Source organism: Bombus terrestris, chromosome 8, assembly GCF_910591885.1.
Source record: "Bombus terrestris chromosome 8, iyBomTerr1.2, whole genome shotgun sequence".
NCBI lineage: Eukaryota > Metazoa > Arthropoda > Insecta > Hymenoptera > Apidae > Bombus > Bombus terrestris.
This window is the reverse complement of record NC_063276.1, coordinates 3240059-3263350: the sequence shown is the minus strand read 5'-3', so window position 1 is coordinate 3263350 and position 23292 is coordinate 3240059. Positions and strand designations below refer to the sequence as shown.

The 23292-nt window shown below is 31.5% G+C and overlaps 2 protein-coding genes across 15 annotated transcripts in view; one reads left to right on the top strand and one right to left on the bottom strand.

The window, feature by feature from the left end:
• Positions 1-6431, top strand: part of LOC100642211 (pleckstrin homology domain-containing family G member 3) — a 91401-nt gene extending 84970 nt beyond the window's left edge. For 3 of the 7 annotated variants that reach the window (XM_012311038.3, XM_020864289.2, XM_003397069.4), the window contains exons 3-12: positions 717-937; positions 1026-1126; positions 1192-1308; positions 1426-1576; positions 1648-1986; positions 2064-2159; positions 2265-2394; positions 2479-2636; positions 2731-2820; positions 2953-6431. In XM_012311038.3, coding sequence (XP_012166428.2) covers positions 717-937; positions 1026-1126; positions 1192-1308; positions 1426-1576; positions 1648-1986; positions 2064-2159; positions 2265-2394; positions 2479-2636; positions 2731-2820; positions 2953-5184 — 3635 coding nt within the window. In that variant the 3' untranslated portion in view covers positions 5185-6431. The remainder of the gene's footprint in view (positions 1-716; positions 938-1025; positions 1127-1191; positions 1309-1425; positions 1577-1647; positions 1987-2063; positions 2160-2264; positions 2395-2478; positions 2637-2730; positions 2821-2952) is intronic. The other 4 variants (XR_007224963.1, XM_048408099.1, XM_048408100.1 and 1 more) reach the window with 4 other exon arrangements.
• A 465-nt stretch (positions 6432-6896) lies between these two features.
• LOC100652043 (mitogen-activated protein kinase kinase kinase kinase 5) lies at positions 6897-22036 on the bottom strand. 8 transcript variants are annotated; one of them, XR_001098923.3, is made up of 22 exons: positions 21765-22036; positions 21630-21687; positions 20813-20968; positions 20453-20685; positions 20094-20357; positions 19808-20003; positions 19639-19739; positions 19478-19545; positions 18853-18945; positions 17943-17981; positions 17085-17138; positions 16278-16345; positions 15865-16011; positions 15474-15649; positions 15174-15378; positions 14921-15104; positions 14577-14854; positions 14417-14500; positions 14254-14346; positions 14042-14168; positions 13746-13955; positions 6897-13639 (listed from the first exon to the last, which is right to left on the bottom strand). XR_001098923.3 is itself a non-coding variant. In XM_048408101.1 (21 exons), exons 1-21 carry the CDS (start codon positions 21873-21875, stop codon positions 13856-13858), a joined length of 2835 nt encoding a protein of 944 aa, XP_048264058.1. In that variant the 5' UTR covers positions 21876-22036; the 3' UTR covers positions 6897-13855. The 8 variants fall into 8 exon arrangements, 7 of the variants coding, with proteins under 7 accessions (XP_048264058.1, XP_048264060.1, XP_048264059.1 ...); XM_048408101.1 differs by having other exon boundaries at positions 6897-13955; XM_048408103.1 differs by lacking the exon at positions 17085-17138 and having other exon boundaries at positions 6897-13955.
• Between the last annotated feature and the right edge of the window lie 1256 nt (positions 22037-23292).

Sequence of the window (23292 nt, the reverse complement as noted above, 5' to 3'; positions counted from 1 at the left end):
ATAGATCATTTTAGATTTTTTTTCAACACTCTTTTCTTTGCGCCTATTGATTTATTAGAAGAGAATGGCTTTGTAAAGTTGTACAACACACTATAATAAATGAACGTATAGCGTCAAGGTTTAAAAAGTTTGAAAAATACCTTAGAAATCCGTTTCTAGATGTATTGGTCGAAAGAGATTTCAAGGCCTTCGACTTTCTCCACCGCTGTAGCGTAATCAACGGCAATGACAGTAATGATAGCGGCAGTGGCAATAAACTTCTCTCTCGGCATTCCGTGGTCATCGTTAAGGGAAACCGTTGCCACGGCCTGGAATCGCAAGGAAACGTGTGCGTTTCGACGATCAAACAACCGTCTGATAACACGTTACACGTTAAAAAATGTTCTTTCGAGCACACAGTTTTTTCACTTTCGTTTTAATGGAAGTCGTTTGACACTTAGAACCAGTTTGGAAGAAAGGAATGTTTCTGTCGTAGCGAGGATAAGCACTTGCATTAGCTTTGATCTTGATAGAGAACTTAATGAAGTCTGATGAAGTAGTTTCTTGGTTAGTTAGATCAAAATTAATCTGGAGAATTTAGGATCCTTTGGATAGATAGCAATCTTTATAGATCAATCTGTTAGTGTGTAAGACGATTCAATTAAACTGCAATCTATGTAGAATTTGTTAGGCATTTCAATAAATCTACTTAATGAATGATAAAATGTTGGGAACAGGTTCTGGGGATAGTGGAGTGGTGACAGTTTCGGAGGCCAACTGTCGAATAGAAGATGATGGAAGTGATCAAAGAAGAAATAGCGGAGAGGAGGATCCTTTCAATCCCCTGTGCCACAGGCCGCGTTATTGCGACCCCCATCGGAATCCTATGGAAAGGGTACTTCTTGAGATAGTCGACACCGAGGCGATATACGTGGAACATCTGCGACAGGTCATCCAGGTAAACATTTAGATGTAGCTGCATTACCTCTCATCAATATCATCTATCAAATTATGAAACTTATTTCGTTATTTTTTGTTATTTTAAGGGTTACCTTATATTTTGGAGAAACGATTCGGCATCGTTTGTGGATCAAATGCAGCTGAGTAACTTATTTAGTAATATTGAGGATATTTTCGAGTTCAACAGGTAAAGTAATTTCTTATGTATATCATAAAAAGGTTGGAATTATTTATAACATAATTTGATTTCAGAGAGTTCCTGAAAGAGATAGAGGAATGTGGTCTGGATCCAGTCAGTGTAGCAAACACATTCATAAAGCACAAGTCAGGATTTAAAGTGTATACAGAATATTGTACCAATTATCCAAGGTAAGATATAGCAAGATAATCTGGTGGAAACAAATGCTACTTGATGCTTGCTATATCTCTTATTTGCTATGCTTATATCTCTTAATTGTAGCTTGGTATTAATACTGTTCATTTTAGCACAGTTTCCGTTCTGACCGACCTCATGAGTCAAGAAAAGACTGCACACGCGTTCCGAGAAAGACAAGCAGCCCTAGGTCATGCATTACCTCTTGGATCCTTTCTTTTGAAACCTGTTCAAAGGATCCTCAAGTACCACTTACTTCTGGAGGTAAATTGTATCTTCAATTTTATCACTACATAAAAGAAAAACAATATAGTTTTATGATTTATTATTTACAGAATTTGTCAAAAGAGTATGCAGCAGATTGCGAGGTAAGAGAAAATGAGACTGAAGGTAGCAAGGCAATTGAGGCGGCACTGGCTGCTATGACTGATATTGCAAAGCACATAAATGCAATGAAACGAAGGCACGAGCACGCAGTGCGTGTTCAAGAGATCCAGTCCCTTTTGTACGGCTGGCCTGGTCCAGATTTAACGACTAGTGGGGAACTGGTAGCAGAAGGAAGATTCAGAATGTGGAGGGCCAAAGCTCCTAGGCATGCTTTCTTATTTGACCGCATGCTTTTACTCACTAAGAAAAAGGAGGATGGGCTTCTAGTCTACAAAGCTCACATTATGGTATGTATCTATTCTACTATTTGCCTTTCTGTACAATGAAACTTATTTACTAATGCCTTACTATTTTGTATTGGCAGTGTTCGAATTTAATGCTCATTGAGAGTATACCAGGCGAACCACTTAGTTTCCACGTGATTCCTTTCGATAATCCCAGATTACAGTATACTCTTCAGGTAATATAACCATTTGTATATTGATAACTATAATCTTTACATTAAATTCAATATTAATTTAATATTACACTAGTGTATTTCATATATAATATTTATTATAATTAGGCACGAAACTTGGAACAGAAAAGAGAATGGACTTTACAGATAAAAAGGGTAATTTTGGAGAATTATAACGCGGTTATACCTTCGCATGCGAGACAATTGGTCTTGCAACTTGGCCAGATGCAACCAGAGGGTAGGATTATACATTAAATTGCTAATACTTTTCTTATACTGAACTAAACGATAATTGTATAACAATAATAAAACTGTTACGCAGACGACGCTTTGGCAGATAGAGGATCGGCGAAGAAGCAGCATTCTGCACCTCCAGAGTATCTAGAGAAACGAAAACAGGAGAAAGAAAGACGGAGATCTGAGACAGGACTTAGACAGAAATTCAAGAAAGGTGGCAGAAGGTCTGAGACTACAACTGAGGTACGTACGGCTTCAGATGTTCTCTGTACAACACTCTCCAACTTTATCTCTTCCAATTATACTTAACTTAATTGGTTTTCTAATATTCTAATAGGATTCTCCAGCATCGCCACGGAAAAATCAAAACGAGGATTCTAATGAACAAGGATTTAAAACTTCAGACGGACGCGGATCAAAAGTCAAGGTACTTAAAAATATAAATAATTTTCTTTAATTTAGAGGTTATGTTTAGAACTTTAAAAAATTATCATTGTGCTTTTCTATCAAATTATGGCTGATTATGTGGCACGTGAAAAATATTTACTATTGCATTTAGGATCGCTTTACCGGTTGGAGGAGGAAATCAGAGCCAGGTTTTCAATCTTATGTGTGCCTTAACCAGTCTGACGAAGAACAAAAAGAAGATACGGGTGATACTGGGTCTGCTACTGTTGAGACCGAATGCGCGATTATCGAGAAAGCCAAACATACGAACTCTCCACCACCTGAAACCAAAGAGAACAATGAACAGCAGACTCAAGCGCAAACAGTCGAGGAAATAGTTGGTCATATTCTCATGCAAAACCAGGAATTCCAGAAGCTCCTAGAGAAGCAGCGGACGAACAGCATAATCAACGTCAGACAGCAGCAACGTTTCAATAAACGTATATCTGCTGACACGTCTGATGATAGTGACTCAGAAAATACGAACTATATTGCAGACAATTCGGTTAACAACAGGATATCGCGTAATAGATCAGGTCATCGAGAGCGAATCATTAAAACGAATAATACTTGGAATTCGTTATCTTCTTCCCGTGACCATCAACCTACGCTACAATTACTGTATGATAATTTAAACAAAACTGAAAATAATAAATCAGTGGACAGTAATTCGAAAAATAAGATTAACCTTGTACAAGAAAAGAAAGCGTTGTTTGAAGCATTCAAGAAACAGAGTATCGTAACAGAAAGTAAAGTTATCAAGACTGCGCTTAGGATAAGAGACAATTCAACATCGAGGAACGAAGAAGCAACTCAACCACAAGCTACGAAGGAAAATGAAATTCAAATTGTAGAAAGCGACAAAGGAACGACTGAAAATGGCGAATGTACAACTGAAGTTAACCAAGAGGTTACCGAGTCTAACAAAGGTTTTGGAAACTATGATAATCTGCAACACGTGTGGGAAGGTCTGCAAGAAGAGAAAAGCTTGGATGGAAATGACAGTCCGACTCGTCCGGCAGTCTGGTTAACCAAACTATGCGAAGGGTTGCCAACATCGCCTCAAAAGTGTGGTTCTCTTCCACGTAGCTTCCAAATTCACCCTAATTCTAATCAGAACGTAACAAAGTCACGGTTCTTGCAGAGGGATGGCAAGCCTATGAGCGAGAGACCATTTACCATAGCTTCAGACAAGCCAGCAGAGATTAACTTGGAGGACATGGAAAGGTACGCTTCTACATGTCAACCAGAAGGAAGAATTGCCAAATTTCCGACTTCCGTTTCAACATCCACATCAACATTCTTTTGTTCATTGGACGATACATTGACAGACGCTTATTCAGAGATTCATATATCATCCACCACCACGAACATACATCCTGATCATAAAATCTATAGGGCAAACACGAGTGGGAGCACGATATTCAAGAATGTCCTTTCTAAAGCTGGCAATCGTCTTCAAGGTCTGAGGAACACCATGAGCACAGAGACTCTAGAGTGTAGCGAAGAATTGGAGAGGACCAAGTACTTCCGTTCTTTGAGTACAGGTAAGTTAAAGAAGAAGAGCAAAATGAAGCATTCGAGGGAATCCTCTTCGGATGTGGAAGAGCTTGTGGGATGCACAGCGAGGGGGGTTTCTGATCTAAGAATCCCTTCGGTTTATTACAAACAGGGAAGCTCAAGTTTAGGTGCTCGGATCGCTCAGTCTGACTATGCGGATCCAAGTGTACTATTTTTCGAAAGCAAACGATTTCAGCAGGCGAATAGTCAGTCACAGACCAAGGAAGAGAAGAAAGATGATGAAGAAAGTATAGAGAACCGAGAAAGTGAAACGGATAGTTTCTATGAAAGATCATTCGAGACGATTGAGAACTACGTAGATGCGGATGTTGACGACGCGTTCCGGGATAGTGCAATATTTAGCGATATCGAAGAGGTTCTGGTGGCCAGGCCACAATCGAGTCAGCCTCCCGAAGATTGCCCGCCATTTAAGAACAAAGTGGCGCCACCGGTACCAGCGAAAAAGAAAACAGAGTCTATCACAGCGGTAAATCCCTCAGGACAAAACGTTGCAACGACAAAATGCAAACCTAACGTGGCTCAGAAACCCGATTATTTGAAGGTTAAGTCGGTTTTCTTAAAGGGACAGCAAGAATTGGACTGTAAAATTCCAGTGAGATCTCCTGTGTCAGAAAGTGGAACATATCATTGTTCTAAGAACAGTTTGCAGAGCAATTGCTCGTCAAACAGTGGTGAAGAGAACGACGATGTGTCGGCGGGACAGAGCCAAGCAGGTTGGGTAAGGAAGATAGTGGGTCAGTTGCAGGGTCACATTGAAACGTAATTTATGCCAATGAAAGTGTACAAATCTCGTAGCCTTAAACACAGGAATTTCACGTTTGCCGATATTCTTAATCCTTTTGAGATTAGCTCATCTTAATTTATATATTGGAATATTCTTCTTTTTCTTTTTTTTTTTTCTTCGCATACTTGATAAAAAAATGTAATAATTACACTGTGGATGCTTATGCGTTTCTGGAAAATTTCTATTTTTAACATAGTATCCAAACTGATACAAAATGTCCAAAATATAGTCCATTTTCTAAATTATATTCATAAAAATATGAATTTGTATGAATATCCGCAGTCTAATTTAAATATTTCAAGAAGTATTATATATCTTGAAAGGATTAAGTAGTTATTATCTAGAAATCAATAATACTCGTTTGGATGATGAAGAGTCAGTGATCTATCAAGTACAATTATCCTTGAGATTATATTTTATTAGTACAATGGAAGAGAGGAAGAAAGATTGAAAATAAAGTGGAAGCAGAATAAATAAGGAGTAATATTGGTCTAGATAAAACTCAGATACTTCAATGAAAGACATAGTATGTACATAATGAATTACTGTGAACACATTTTGTTTCTTTAGTTTTTAATATTAACATTTATGTCCAATCAAGATTTTAAAAAAATATTATTATTATGTACATGTTACGTTTATGTTTATTCTATTCGTCCTTTATATAAACTATTTCCCGCGCAAACATGAAGTTCTAGTGTTGAAGTGTATTGTACAACATTGAAACAAATACTGCCGAACAAGTTGTATCGTGTAAACTAGCGGTAAAAAGAACAAAACGTAAATAAGTGATACTTTTTCAAAATATCGTATGTCATATTTAATCCGTGTCATATATAAATTTAAATGTTATGTTAATAATACAGGGTAATCAGAGAAAATTATTTTTGAAAAGCCTTTTCGTGGAGGAAGCTGTTATATCCTTTGGTAATTTAAATATTTTAATAAAATGTATTTTCTAGTGAAATATCGATCACCATGTAAGTAAATTGATACGATAAAGAGTTGAATATTGAAAATTGTATAGTCACCCTGTATTGTTATATAAATTTTTACAAGGACAAATTTTTTCATATTTTAATGTCGTTAGTCAGACTATTGTAAATCGTTATACATGTCGACTGAATGTTTTAAGCGTCGATGTACTTGCAAATTAACTCGTTAGGATTCAGAAATGATTATTTTATTTTTCAACAATAAACGTGTTCGTTTGAACAAAGAGGGAAGTCACTTCTTATTTTTTATTTATTCGCAGAACCTAACGGGTTAAGTTTAATTACAGTTAAAAGAAGAAAATTGGAGAAACCCGAAGTATATTTCTCTGGTGGATAGGTAAAAGAGTATAAGTCAAAGTTTGGGCAAAACAAGATATTCTAATATATTTCCTATTGCTATTTTTTTGCTTATAGTCCCAATAAAACCTATTATTATTTCATATTACAAGTATTTTGTGGATTTATAGCCATTTGCCTGCCCATCAGAGATTTAAGATTAGACAATAATGAACTCATGATGCAAATGGGATTATGATTTATTTGCAATCGCACTATGCGAATGATCTAGTATCTTTGCAATAAATCAACTTGATTATTGTCAGTTTTCGTTTCCATTATTTAAAATCATTGTCATACTTTCACATTGAAATACTTCGTAAGAAGGATCCGAAGGTGAATTCGAAGATCAGGTCCTGATTACTTCAGGTAGGTTTTATTACGAGAAATGTCTATTTACAAGAAGTTTCGGCTAGTCATGTTTACAGATACGAGAGTAAATGATACATAATGTTCATAAATTAGCTTTGCAATACTGCACGTGTATAAAAAATACAGGAAGAAGAAAAAGAAGAAAGAAAAATTACTAAAAGATAGAAAACTCAATGAACTGAAAAAGAAAAAGAAACGATCGTTCATTATACACATTATATACAACTGTAGTAACTATATAATACATTTAATTGTTTAGTATTATCTCGAATGAGAGTTCTCTCTATTTAGAAGAACTTTCTTCTTTCAAATCTCCATTAGTGTTGAGGTTACGAATATAAATATAAAGAATAAATTAAGATTCGTTATTTCGTTTACCTAACAAGAAAGCATCTTGTATAACAATACAAGGGAAAGTAGTGCGTTAAATACGATCCTTTCGGCATAAAAATCGTCTCGAGTCATCCATTTCCGTTTAATTACAGGATTATCGTATGCTAATTACTGAAATCAATGTTGTCCAATGTTAAGCTTCACAGATTAAGGGACTTCCCCCATCTTGTCTCTGTTATGCTACTGGAGTGCCATCTACTGACATCTACTTTGAATATCCCCGCGCAATTTTTGTTCGTTAATCTCTTTATTTCAAGCGATACTGCAGCAACGACAAAACAATACAAGAAGCTTTGTTCGAGGACAACACTGATTTGGATAATGGAGACCGATCGTGCAACTTTCTGCTGCATTAAAAGGGTGAAGACATCAGCATTTTCCAATTAGAACTTTTTAGGAACTCCTTTAATGTATAATTTATTTATATAATATAAAAAATAATAAAAACATCAATCATAGGTTTTATACAAAATTTGGGAGTTCCGTGAAACACGAATACGACGTCATTATTAGGCTGAGGATGTTTACGCAAATTCAAATTTTTGTGGTCACAACTGAAAAAATGGAACCTAAAAAGATATTTATTATATGCGTTCCGAGCATTTTTACATTATCGAATATCCTATAATTGCATAAAAATCCGCAGTCTAATTGTTATGAAAAGTCTTCTTCGTAAGAAGCATTGGAAAACGCTGTTGCAAACGAACGAAAGAAATTTAACGAGATCGTTATCTCTTTTCCTTTAGCTTTTTTATACAGCATCTCATGGAGATGCTACTTAAATCTACAAAAATTCACTTATGCGACAACGACACATCCTCTTCCTACGATTTCGTTTGCAAGAATATTCTCATTAAATCATCGTCTCTATTCGCAGCTAAAGCTTTGGTTAATAATGCGCTATTGACAGTATTGACAATTCTTATAGTTTCTCCCTTTCCTTTTTTCCCACGAAACAGCGCAAACTAACGAAATCCCGACGACATCGTTATTCACGCTAATCCTTATACTTCTTTGAACTTACATTTCTTCTCCGAAGAGTATTTTTATTAAATATATATATTCATATATTTATATTTATATATATCTCTCTTTTTTCTTTTGTCTCATTCTCCCTAAGTCGTATCGTCATTCTTACAACACCAACTTGCCTCTTAAAATATTCTTTTTTTTTGCTTACACGCATTGTTAATAGAAAACATAATACATAGCTGAACAAAGAACCAAATCAATTTTGATAACATAACTTAATGATATCGTGGAAGAGCACCTGTAAAAATCCATGATCTATGAATCCCAAGAGTGATTTTGCAATTTCTCCTAATTAATCTAGCATTATTTATACGTAAAGAGCAATAAAGACAATAGTAATAATTTTTCAAGCTCAAGAACATTTCTTTGTTACATTAAGAAATAAATTATAAAATAATCAAGTGATTGCAATTTTATTCATGTCACTCTCAGGATTACTTATAATATTATTGTTATTAGAAAATAATAGAAATTGTATAGAATATAAGATCTGAGAGATTACAAGACATACAACAAATGTTTGCTTTTTGTACAGTTGTAAATATAATCTTGTAATTTTTTCAGATAATTTTATATTCCTCATTCGTAAATAGAGGCAAAGCCATTGATCTGGTCAATATGGACAGGTACATGTTATCGCTGTACTATTTGTCCTACTGCTATAGAAATCTACATTGTGTGTGAATTGAACAGCAGAAATATTGGTGATTCCATAAAAAATATTAATATAGAAGATACAGATCTTTTTCATAAAATCAATTGTTGCAATTTCATAATGCTCAATTTACACACAGCATACATATACACGAAGATTCAATAAAAATTAAATATTTTCAGCTATGCACTACATTCAACAGAAACACTCCTGAAGAATCTAAAATTTCGTGGTCATAAGTAGAACATGGATATGTAAAATCTGCATGTGTAACATGTTTCTGAATTCTTATGTTTTCTTCTTGATCCTAAATTTTTGTTTCCTAATAGTTGGTCTGCCATGAAGTATTTATAATTATTTTTCTCTTTCTTTTCCTAATACTCTTTTTCACTGTTTAGTTAGTGTAAATATTGTTGCATTTAGTCAGTGTTCTTGTATATGCGTTTCGCACTACATATTTGATGCCATGAATGAAATTATTGTCTTTACAATAATATAAAAGTTTGCCAGGTAACATTGCAGTGTCATTATTTACGACATTATTGAAATAAAAATTCAATCTTTTCCTTATGTGGAATCTGTACGCAATAATGTTTACACATCAATGAAATCAAAAGAACATACGTATATAAAAAATTAGTAGTGCATTGGGTTGGCAACTAAGTGATTGCGGATTTTATCATTAGGTGGTGATGGCAAAATTCGCAATCACTTAGTTGTCAACCCAATATCTTTATACATGTAATGTACATACATTCTTGAATACCTAGAAAGCATATAGATTTTTTATCTTTCATTGATTCTAGTAATCTATATCACACCATTATACATTTGCCCCAAAATTATCTCTAAAACATGAGAAAATACTAATTACATGAACAAAATGTGTACTGTACAATTTAAAAGATATACTGAAACAATTTTTTTAACAAGAAGCATTCGAATGCTTACAAATCTATATAAAAGAATGTTATGAACATTTATCTATTGAATAACAGAGATGAAAAATGATTAATAACTTGAATAAAACAACGAACATAATTGAAACGTTAGATAATGTACAAAAATTTCATTTAAATGCCGACATTGCAAGCACTCAATATCTCCTAATGGTACATGCTTAATAGCAAATACAAGGAAGACATTGCTTTATATACCTTTCCTTTACAAATCCTACCAATTTACATGAATAACACTCTACTAGACTTCTCCATCATGTTGTTATACAATTTGATTAAACGATTTCACATTTGATTGCTCAAGCACTGATTGTAATTGCATACTAAACTGCTGACACAAACGTGTAAATATACTGACGCATTGACCTGCTTAATCTTATTCCCTGAAAAAACATCTCTCTTGTCTTTAAAGCTATGTCTATATATATTCTCTTAAAAAACTTATTAATATTGCAGATATTTTAAGAATTATCTTCAATTCAGCATTCAAATGTGACACTACATTTAACAATAAGACTTAAAAAGTAATTAATTATCACTTTGTGCACTATGTGCATGCATACAAGAGCTTTATGATGAACGAATAAATTCTATTTCATAGACTTTATTATATTTGGAATGGAACATTTGAATAAGTATGTGGAAATTGATATCTAAAGGTAATATGCAAGACAAGAGTGATATTTAAAATGGTAAAGTTTACTATCCTGGACATACTTTGAACACATGATCATTTCAATTCTTTCCATTTAATAGACTGTCAGCATAAAATGTTTCAAGCACAATTTTGCTGCATCTTGGAATAAATCAGTATTAAATCAGTGTTCAATCTTGTCTTAACATAAGTGGTACAAATGTTGGTACTTTACAACCACATGATCTACATGTTTTGTTCTTTTTAAATTATAATAAAACACTGTAAGAAGAAATCTAATAGCTGAAAAAATATTTCTCAAATAAGAGAATTAAATTTGTGATCAAAATTTAATTACACCACTTATGCTGCTAGCAATAGATACAACATTCATATAACATAATTATTTACCACAAACAATAAGCAGTCAGATATTATTTACTATAATGACATTATTATAGTAAATTTTTCATAGCATAATACTTTCTTTAGTAATCCTACTTTCTATTTACACAGCGAATCTTCATATAAAATACCAAAATATTTCAACATTTCCAAGATAATTTTACTCTGTCAATCCTTCCTAGCTCAATTTACATTTCATTCTTGCCACTGCAAATCAATTACTTTGGTTTGCAAGCTATCGACATGGATGGAAAAGTGCCAGATACTCGCAAAATCTACTAAATGGCATTTAAAAGACATTGTTGAATTTAAGTATTTTAAAATATTTCATTTTATCATATAATCGATTCTTAATGACCTCATTACATTATTTTATTAGCATACCTGGCCAAATTATATTCAATATAAATAGTATTGTATTTTGCGATAATAATACTAAAATACTAAAATATAAATCACTATCCTAATAAATTTTAAACTATGTAAAAAGTATTCATAATTTTTTTTTAATACTTTAATTTTATTTAACTACTTAAACTTGCAATAAGCAATAGTAATTACTAAAATCTTTATCATGAAATATTTTATTTGTTTAAATATTACTAATAACTGACCATCTTTTTTTATAGGCTTTTTCATAAAAACTATTAGTTTTAAAATAACGCTTGAAGTGAGATCTATTATTCTCTGCAACGTGCAAATTGCAGTCTTTAAATTGATTTCATTTCTGTTTTCTTTTTTAATATTTAACATGCAATACTAAAAAACTTAATTTTTGGAAAGAACAAGAATAAATTTTTTAATTCTAATTTGTCTTTTATTTAATATTATTTATTACGTGCAAAGATGTAAAATTTTCTACTCGTAAAAAGATGCATTTAAATTGGTCGTTTAAACATTTATTTTATGCTATCATATGCCGAAAAAAGAACTAATTGAATATCATTAAAAATAATCTCGAATGCAAATAAAATGTCTACTAATCTATAAATAAATAATAATTATATTGTTCTGAATATTTTAAGTAATTGATCATTACAAATACAAACTACGTTATTCATCTCTGTATTTATCGTACAAAGACACCATAGAAATATCACATGATATCAACTGATACTAATATTAATTAAATCACTGATGCAAATCAAATTTTATATATTTGTAAAATATTATGTTGTATATACCAGATGATATAAAAAAATCTCAAATGTTAAACGAAAATTAATTTTAAGAAGCGGAAATAAATACTCAGCGTTTAACATTTGCATTGATCCTTAAGCTCTATTTCATCCAGCACTCTTCCTCCTGGATACACAGTTCACGTGTTAAGAAAGTCTTTCGCAAATGAGAAATCGCGTTTCTCCCAGTCTTAATACCCATCACACAAAATGCACTTAATGTCCATTATCTTGAAGAAGTAAGACGTTAATTGAAATTTATATATAATATATATAGACACACCGTGCTCCTAAACTTTGAATTCATGTACAATACGAAGAAATTGTTTCGAATATTTATAATATATATCCACTAAAGCCATATTTCAGAAGAAAATTATGGAGCAGGAATTTCGACCTTAATTCCTTTTTTAAATCGCTAATTATCAATATTAGAGCTTGACAATTAATTATACAACATAAAGCATTCCATGGTGCATACATTTTAAATCGTTTATGATACCTACTAAAAATGATTGTTTCAGATGAATTAATCATTAAGACCATTTTCATATATACTTCTTAAAATAAATAATTTATGATTGCCCCATCATAAACTATTTGCAATTTCTACTGTATATTCATAGTACAATCATCCAAAATTAGAGACACTGATGAACGCAATGTCTTATTAAAATAACTTTGATGCAAAGGCCCGATGCCTACCAAAGTAAAACTTATACAAAAGAACAGAACATTATATTGTATCGAATATATGGGTTCCAATTTTATATTTTGTTCTTTTTCCCTTTTTCCTCTATTCATGCAAGAAAAATATATATTTGGGACTGACGTTTAATAGATATACTTTTATACACGATAATTAATTTGTATTTAAATCGTTGTCTTTGTTGCTTTCTGTTTTACTTGTTCGAATATATTAATCTACTTAAACTACCTTTGGCAAATATCTTCTATGGCTCGTACAAAGTTTAGACGAGATGTTTACGATTATACAATTAATTTATTTCCAATATTGTGAAGATCTTTTATATTATCTAAAAATTATTCTAAAAATATAAGTATCCGTGTATCTACAAGTAAATATCGTTATATATGCGCGGTTCGCATTGTTCAAGATCCATGAATGTAAGAAGATGAATTTAAAAAATGGAAAAAATTGCTTAAAATCAAGTTTCGTGTCTATCATTTACTAGACATTTACTATAATAACGAATGTCGAGAAAAGTAGATCGCGAATATTCAATTTCGTGATCGCACACATGTTTCTTGGGAGAAGTTCCGATTGGTATAAGCTTTATTTTGCCAGGCATAAGGGCAAATTTACATATTACTTTAAATATATCGTGCTTCTTTCTAATAATCTGTTCCATCGTGATCTTCATTCAGACCTCGAAGACCACTAATTCTAAATACGTCTTCGTTAAAAAGTTTCTTTTTTTCTCTCGGCAAATAACCAGTCTATGCAGCAATGACTATATGGACAACAGTGACGAATGACGTGTTTGTATGTGTGTACATTAATGTACATTGATCTTATCCATATGCACTTTAAAACAGGATAATTAACAATTCTCTTACCAACATCGACCACTGCCTCTGAGTCACATTTTACTTTACACGCAGTCAGTGGGAATCACAAGTCACTTGCGATACATTATATGTCTGCACATTTATAGTTGGAAGATAATTTAGTAACTGGCTTCGTGTCCAGCAAGTATATACAAATCCGCGCCTTCGGATTCAGTCAGTGTACCTGATTGAACCAAATGGCTCTCCAGCATCACAACTCTATCGAAAAAAAAATTAAAATTTATTACTTCATTTACAAACGTTTAAAATGTATAAAAATTTATTACTGTACAACAGACACATACTTATCCGACCCAAGTAATCTGTACGTCCTACTCGGATCACTGATTTCTTGTGTAACTTCGCCATTCTTGAAACTTCTACCTTGCATGCCATGTTTGTGGAATGCTAGTACACTATCAGGTAAGCAAACTGAAAGCAACAAAATGATTATGAAAAAACTTATTATAAATATAGCAAAGTAAAAACATTACTAATAAAAGAAATAGAAACTTACTAATGGATTCAATTTGAAAGTTAAAGTGTAACTCTGACATATGCTTCCTGCTCGACCTAGGTTTTCCTTGTAGCGTTACCACTTTCACTACATCTATAAAGCGAAAGGGTAAATAAATTATAGATCTTCAAACAATATTATACAAGGATCCTTTTTTACTTACTATCATAACAGACTAATATTGCGTTTTTCTCTAGCTGTGTAACATTAATAACATGAAGGTTTTCCCTTCTTGGTATCACAGTGGCTGTAAAAATGGGAGCAAATAATAACAAGTATACTTTTTAAACTTAATTAGTACGGGATAATAAAGAGAAAGATACCAGAACCATCCATATCTTCCAATTCATCACTGTGAAACCAACTTGCCCCCGAGTTCATATTAATTAAATCCAACTTCAATTTATTTTGCTGATATGGTTGTTTCACAGACACGCACACCATCGGGTATTCCATTTCGGGTGTAATTATAATTTCAAATACGTTTAACGGTGTCGGTAGTGTACACTCGAAATGTTTTAACAGCATAAACTTATTAAGAGGATCGTACCATTGCATTAAAAATATTCCGGTCGGCATTGCACCACATAAATATTTATACCTGCGTTAAATATTTTATGGATTAATGGATTACATAAAAGAAAAAATATAATATTTATTCACTTACCCATTATATGGATTTCTTCCTACACAACACTTGGTACAGCCTTTTGTGTCTGGTACCTTAGTAGTTAGGGCAAACTTCCTAGGTACTAATCTCTCAGATATTTTGTTCATATGCAATGAAAACCTGTGAGTCTGCTTGCTTTGCATCGCTAATAAATCGTGTCTATACAATTGCGGAGTTTTTCCTACAATTCGAAATCAGTATTGCGTATATAATAATTACAAAATAATACCTTATATTATTAATATCTTACCTGATAAAGACATGAGAACATCTTTAATGACATACATCCAAATCGTACGTCTGGGATACAATTGATCTATTGCAGTTTCATGAAGTTCATTTAAATTTAAATTATAAATCCCCTCCTCTGCCGCGATTAATAAATGCTGATCTCTCGTATCTGGATGAATCCAGCTTGCGGTACAATGTATTCTTAACGGACATCCATTAAATACCTATACAAAGATTCCAATATTTTTCCAGATACAAATTAGATTATTACTTTTTATGATTATTTGGAATGAGATAAAGATAGATAGACTGAACTAACTTTCGAGAAACATGCACCCATATGAACCTTGGGTGTTGGTGGCAGTCCATTACTGATTGGTCTAGGAGGTGTATGGCGTTTTCTGTCCCTTCTTCTTGGAGGAACAGGAGGAGTATCAGATAATAAATCAGGGCTCATACTTTCTCTCTCTCCTTCATCTGGCATCTCATTTTGACCTACAAAAAATTGGTTTAGTGATTAAACGAACTATTTTTAATGTACTGAAATTGATAATATAACTATTTTAGAAAAAGAAAAACGAATTTTAGAAGCATGCTAGTAGTGTAGGTTGAAAGTGGAGGTAGAATTATAGAAATTCACATTAAGGAGTCCTCTTAGGAAAAAAATTGTAATCTATAGTTTTAAATTAAGAATTAGAGTGCTTTCCTACCATTTGATTGGAGAGATTCTTCTCTAGGACCACTGTCAGAAAGGGATCGTTGACGTTGTCCATTGACAGCAGCTAAGGACTGAGCACTGTTCACCAGACCATACAACTCATCCACAGAGCTGTGGCGCCTGGGACTTGCTTGTGATCCTAAGCAACGAATCTATTTTTTATACTATTGTCTTGATACTTTTCAATTTTCAGTATTTCCAAATCACTTAATACTATCAAACTACTTTGATGTGTAACTTGAAACTAATACACTTTTACCATTTTAATTCAATTGGTTTTGAGTTTTACAAATTTATAAAAAATAATTAGCAAAGATTAATATACATAAAATCTCATGCAGTATTTTATATTGATAAAATGACTGCATAATTTAGTAGAAAATAGTTATAAGAATATGTGCTTACCTGACATATTATAATATGGACAATGCACTTCACAATCATTGGATGACTCTCCAAGAGGAAGGGTAGCTCTGGAAAAGAATAAATAGACCAGCATTTATTAAGAAATATTATTATATATCAATGAAGATAAGTGTATTAGAAATTTTCTTTTCTAAAAATAAATGCTACTTTGTTGTTAGTAAATTATAAATAATCTTTAAATAATAATTGAGAAATATGTATTAATAATAATAATTAGTCAAGAATTTAAAAGAAACATAGCATTGTTTATGAAATCGAGAAAATGTAATGAAAAAATGTTAGAAGGTAAAATCAACATGTACAAAATCATGGAATATTAAAGCATTTGTTATCATACTTAGTGATTGTTAGTAATTATTTAATAAGCACTGGTAGGTGTTTTTGGAAGAATATAGTGTGTCTTATAAGAATTGGTGCTTAGAAAAAATGATATGTTTAAGCAAATGTACAACTGAATTTATTAATACAATGTTTATCAATGAATAAATCAATCGTTAGGGGAAAGACTCTAAAATAATACTATTTCGAAATTATATATGGGTTCTCTTTAAAATATTTGACTTCCCATGAATTTTATGTACATTTAATTTTGTAGCATCCTATGTAATTGTTACAAATAAAATGTATCAATGAATTATTTAAAACTAAACTTAAACAATTATCATAAACAATTTGTACTAATTAAAAGGCAATTATTACTTTCAGCTAAAAGTAACAAAAACAACCGAACTGTATGTACAACCAATAGATGAAACAGCCTACTATTACATTTTATCATTTACTTACTGCAGGGAATATAGCTGGTCGCAATGCCCACCAACCATCGACATTGCATTCCCCCTGCACACATGAAACTATAATCATATACTATAAAACGATTACACATTCTTTTTGTTATTAATCCTGTAGAACTTTTTGTCTATGTATTCATATAATTACTTTTTTATACATAAAGTGATTCACTTATATTTTATGGGGAATATATGGGCAATGGTTCTTAGTCAAAATAATATACATGACTATGTTTAATTATAAATAAGGCATATTATGTAGTAACACTTATTAGCACAACCAATTAATTAGATACCATTTCATTTGCTTTTATCACAGCTGATTCCTTATCATTACTAAATTACAAAAATATAGTTGAAACATATGTTCAAAATCTTAATCTCTCTGTAACAGATATATAAACTTCCACCACCAATATGGTTAACAGTTGTAAAAATTAATTCTACAAAAAAAAAAAAAAAGAAAAGAAAAGAAAGAAAGAAGTTGCATGCAATAAACAACATTAAAAACATCTATTGCTAAAGAGCCATACTTTCAAAGTATAGACTCCAAAGTTACCATATTTATATACATGTATTGAGTTATATTTATATCTATAGGAAGTTGTACAAGGAATATAAATAAAAGGTGACTAATAGGAAGAATCAAAGAAATGCATAATGCAAAATAGCTTTAATCAATTTTGATGCATCAAATAAAATGCAAAAGAGAAGATATTAAACAAAAAATCGTTAAGTACATTTTAATAAGTTAGTAAGAAGCTGCTGAAAAACTAGAAGATTTTAATATAAGGCATTAGGAAATATATGTGCCAGGTGCAAGGTGCAAGGGAAAAGGGTTACCTGCCAATACCTTAGCAACAACTCCTCATCAATGTACTGCAATAGACTCCTGTTGGGAGAAATTATTAAAATTACAAACTGATCAGAGAAATTAAAGCTACGAGAATTAAAATGAGCCGAGAAATTCGGATAAGGATCAGACGTAATATAAGGATAATGTAACAATAATTTCAAGATGCTATACTAATTCAAGATTAGGATTTATAATAATAACAATTAGATTATAAATTTCAAATTTGAATAAAATATATGTATATAAACATGCCAAATTTTATTGTGTCTCATTAAATCATATTATTTTCTATTCATCATTCATCAATTACTGAATGCATAAAATATTATGGAAACATATACAAAATATCAAAATATACAAAATATAGTTTTTTATGAAAGATATGGAAATAAATTTAACAAGACAAAAAGATCTTTATATAAAAATAAAATATACAAGTGTGATAATAATACTTACGTAACAGTACTAGTGAATACATCAAGACTTTTTTGAACTTTCATTTCAATCATGCACTACTTAAACTAATTTATATACCAATCATCACATGCATACTTTGTATGTAATATGTATTATTTTAAAAAATCAATTATTTGTAGAATATAAATAAACAAAAATATTAATTATTTATAAACTATAGTATCTACGAAAAAAAAATATATATATAAAGAAAAAATCTATAATCACTAGCTTCATGCCTTAGATTTTTAGTCACTTTTTATATGGCATGCAAATCTACTTTAAAAATCATAATATATATACTTTAAATTAAATAAAAAATGTCATTCCATCTTGCTTGTAGTTTTATTAACTTATTTATATATCTGGAATAATATTAATGTCAAATTTTCTTAGGTAACAATTCAAAACTGTATCATATCTTCACACCAAACTACCTGTATTTCATTACCTTAAACTCATATGAAATATCTCTGTGTCTGTATTGCCTTGATGAGATTCTTTACTATCTGTTGAATCTGTTGTAACGTTAGCGGCAACAGTACTGATACAAAGATAAACTATATCATGTCTAGGAAGACTACAGAATCATTAATATAAGGCAATCAAAACATCATAAATTTTTTCCATTAATTTTTACATGACACAAGGGATAAGAATTATGCAAATAATTGCAATAAGCTAAAAAAAATATCTGAATATCTTTCAAAAATAATATTGGGTTATTAAATCTTTGGAAATGTTAAATTTACAAATTTACTTTTCGCTCGTCACCATTAATAGTCGATGCGCTGTATACAAAGCAGAAGCAAACGTGCCATATGCATCTCGACCTTTGTTAGATCAAAATTGCTGTTTTGCTTTAAACAGTTGTCAACTATGTAACGAGATTAAAATTTATATAAAATCTTAATTAATTAGATAGTAATCGTTAATTATTATCCTGTTTAAAAGACAGGAAATCAAAACAGCAATTACCATATTAGTGGAAGGATCTTAAAGCATCCCCTCCCTGAATTTTCCAGGACCACATATCGATTTACATAATTAAATAGATTTATTTTAAATATGCTTACTTTTCCTGTACGTCTTCAAACGCTGACCCGATACCACAATCCGGATGAACATCACAGTTATGAACAGACTAAATAGTTAAACATAGAAATATTATTTTAAATATCTTATTATATGATATAGGAAAAATATAAAAAATATTTTTTATCAAGTGTGAAATCACCTTGACGTTATTCATAATATCCATGATATCCCAAGATGGGGTAGCATCCACAGAAGGAGAAATCGCGTCTCTTTGTAACGTTCCATCAAGATTAATTTGGTCTGTAATACGTATGTAATTCGTATTTGCAAAAAAGGTAGAATATATACTTGAATATACTTGTGTTTACCATCAGTGTCTAATTGTGGTATAGGACTTTTTGGTCTAGGTCTCGCGGTGTGACGCGATGCTATCCTCTGTGGAACATTAGGTACAGCTCCATCTTCATCTGCTTCTAAATCGGTGAACATATGACTAGGATTCGATACTTTCTGCAACAATTCTAGAGCTAAACGTTTACTCATTTCTCCTTGAAAAAATGCGTGCTGAAACGAAAGTTTCTATTCAAAATATTTTCCATAAAATTTGGGGACGATTTCAATGTATATTATACATATTCTAAAGAAGAAAATAACCTGCAGTAATTTTTCGGCGGTCGGTCGTTTTTTGGGATTTTTAGTTAGAGCAACTTTCACAAAATTATGGAATGTTGGACTCCATTTGTCACGATCCTTTAACGTAGGTGGTTTAAAACCAGATTTGGACATGAGAAAAAGAGCTCTCATTGGATGTAAATCAAACATAGGTGGTTGTAATTCAGCTAATTCTATTGCAGTAATACCACAAGCCCAAATATCACAAAGTTGATTATAACCACCCTTCCTTTCTACAGCTGCAACCTACAGAAGTTTAAAGTGTAGACTTCTAAAAGGTCTCTATAAATGTCTCCATAAAGGTCTCTATAAAGGGTCTCTATTTGAGAGTATCAAGGTACCTCAGGTGCCATCCAATAGGGAGTGCCAATAAAGCTTTTTCTTTTGTTAATAGTTGCGGTAATTTGTGCTGACACACCAAAGTCAGCTAGTTTGACATCACCAGCTTCAGTCAGTAATATATTGGCACCTTTAATATCACGATGCATTTTTCCCATGCTATGCAAATAAGCCAATCCCAAAAGAGTTTCTCGACACATGTATGCTATTTGTATTTCTGATAATGGTCCAGTTACTATAATATTAAAATATTTTTTAATACTTCAACATATCCCAGGAATGTGCTTCCAATATAAATACTTCCTGTTTACATGTTAATTAGAAATTAAAACATTACATAATGGTGATAATAAAATACCTACTGTGATATATATCCTGCAAGGAACCACCTCCACAATATTCCATACAAATCCATAATTTATCCCTTCTCAAGTAACTTCCATAATAGGCAATAATGTTAGGATGTCTACAATCTTTCATCATTAAAATTTCTTGTTGAATTATTGCAAAATCATCCCCTAAAACATTTAAATAATATAGATATCACATAAATTTTTATTTATTCTTTGCAGTCTTGTTATATTTATCAATAAAAACATTCAATACCCTACTGTGTGTATAAAATTTGATACCTTAAAAATATGATACAAAGTTTAAATGATACGTTAAAGGAACATCACATTAATAATATTAAATTAAACATTAACATTAAACTAAAATTATCGAACATTAAATTAAAATGTATTTTATTTGTGTATAGATATAAAATAAATAATCATGGATTAACAAATACAATTTATAAATATAATCAATGAGAAAAGATATGTTAATATATATTCATGAGCTTTTTATATATTGTTATAAAAACATAAAGATATAAGCTTGTAAGCTTTTACTCAAATATATATTCTTTACTGAAAAGTTAAAAATACATAAAAAGGAAAGTTGAAAAGAATGGTACAAAATGTAGATCAATCATTGTTTGACTAATAGTAACTTGGTTACAAAAAGCAATATAAAGAAGCAGTTTGAAATCCCAGTTAATCAACTTTTATTTAATCATAGAAATAGATCGAGAATGCAATTGATCACTCATATCAATGTTAATTCTGGAAAATCTTTAGTGAATTAAAACTTGAGTGGTTAGAAAAAACAGTTTAAAAAACTGGAAGGACATACCTGGTTCCAACTTGATAACCTTAATTGCAGCGAGGTCATTCATGGAAAGTCTTTTGGCCTGCGATAAAAAATTGAATAGTATGTAAACATAACGAGTTCAATGGCGAATATAAAAAAATGCATGAACGTACGAACCTTGTAAACATCTCCGTACGTTCCGCTGCCTATCCTCTGAATGAGCTCGTACTCATCCTGTGGATTTCTTCGGCTTATGTCACTGGACAACGCGTTTGCGTTCAAAGCCATTCTAAAACACGTATCCCCGCCGGTTTATCAGCTAACGAGCGTAATTAATATCTACAAAAGAAGATTAACGTTAAAGTGTAAAAACACATTTGTTCGTCAAAATGTCACTTTCGTCGAAACGTCGCCATTGTTCACAACAGCTCTGAGGTTAGTCACGACTGGGTAAGCGGTTCCTGCGATACATCGATCAATCGATCTTGTGTCTCGTAATGAAACACGTTGAACTCCTTTTTTTTTTATTCATACTTTTGCATTTTTTCTTTCTCGAAATCTTTATTATAATACAATTTTTAGAGTTTTCGAAAATTTTATGAGTTTACTAATAATTATAATTTAAAATTCTTCACATATAGACATATTTTTATATACCTGAAAATGAAATATATTAGAACTCGTTTCCTTCATATTCATATTTTTATGTTCTTTTCTTTTTCAAAAAATTTATTATAATATATAATTTGTAGAATCTTTGGGAGTTTTATGAATTTATTGATAATTATAATTTATAAAACTATGTACAGGTGAGTTAATATACCTCAACTTGATTTGCATTTCTCAAAATTACACAGATCGTTCGAAAATTGTATGAATATTTCACTTCTAATTAGACTAAGTAATGGTGTAATCGTTGAATTATATAAGTTTCCAGAAAATGATAAGTGACTCCAGAGATATTATTTAGACCAAGATTGGTAATATAATATTGGGAACATAGGTCAGAGATAAACGTTATCATGAATAGTTTTAGATAGCGATAGATATCAGTCCCCTAAACAATGCTTTCTTTTCTAATATAAGGTTTAAAAATTACTAAATGGATTAATATATCATTTAAGGCAAGATTGGAAATATGCTATTGGGATGTTATCTCAAATAGATAATCAACATTCTTTAAGCGTGCGTATGATTACTATACACGTACATATATGAGCGTCCGACATCAACTTTACTTTTGAATAAGTCTAACAAAGGATAAATTGAATTATTCTTTTTTAAAATATCAATAAATAGCTCAATTATAGACTCAAACATATTCTAGTGCAGAATTACGTCAAACGTAGCGTGTACTTTGTTGTAAGAATACGTGCACGTACTTCCATTCATAGCCATGAAAAGCACTTCCTTCAGAAACGCAGGGAGTGTATTTTCCCATAGGGGAAAACTCATTTTCCCAAGAATACAAAAACAACCTTGAATAGTCACGATTAATGCAACAGCTCAGACTAATTCTTACGATATTTCCAAATTCTATTCATTGCCATAAGCTCGTTATATCGATAAAATAGATAAGCAATTAACTAGATCTATTAATAGCTCATTAACGCAGTTATTAATTCGTGCGTCTATGAAGAAGCGATTCATCGGTTTCCCGCAAAACTGCTTTCACTCTGTATTAAACTATCGATTTATCAGTCAC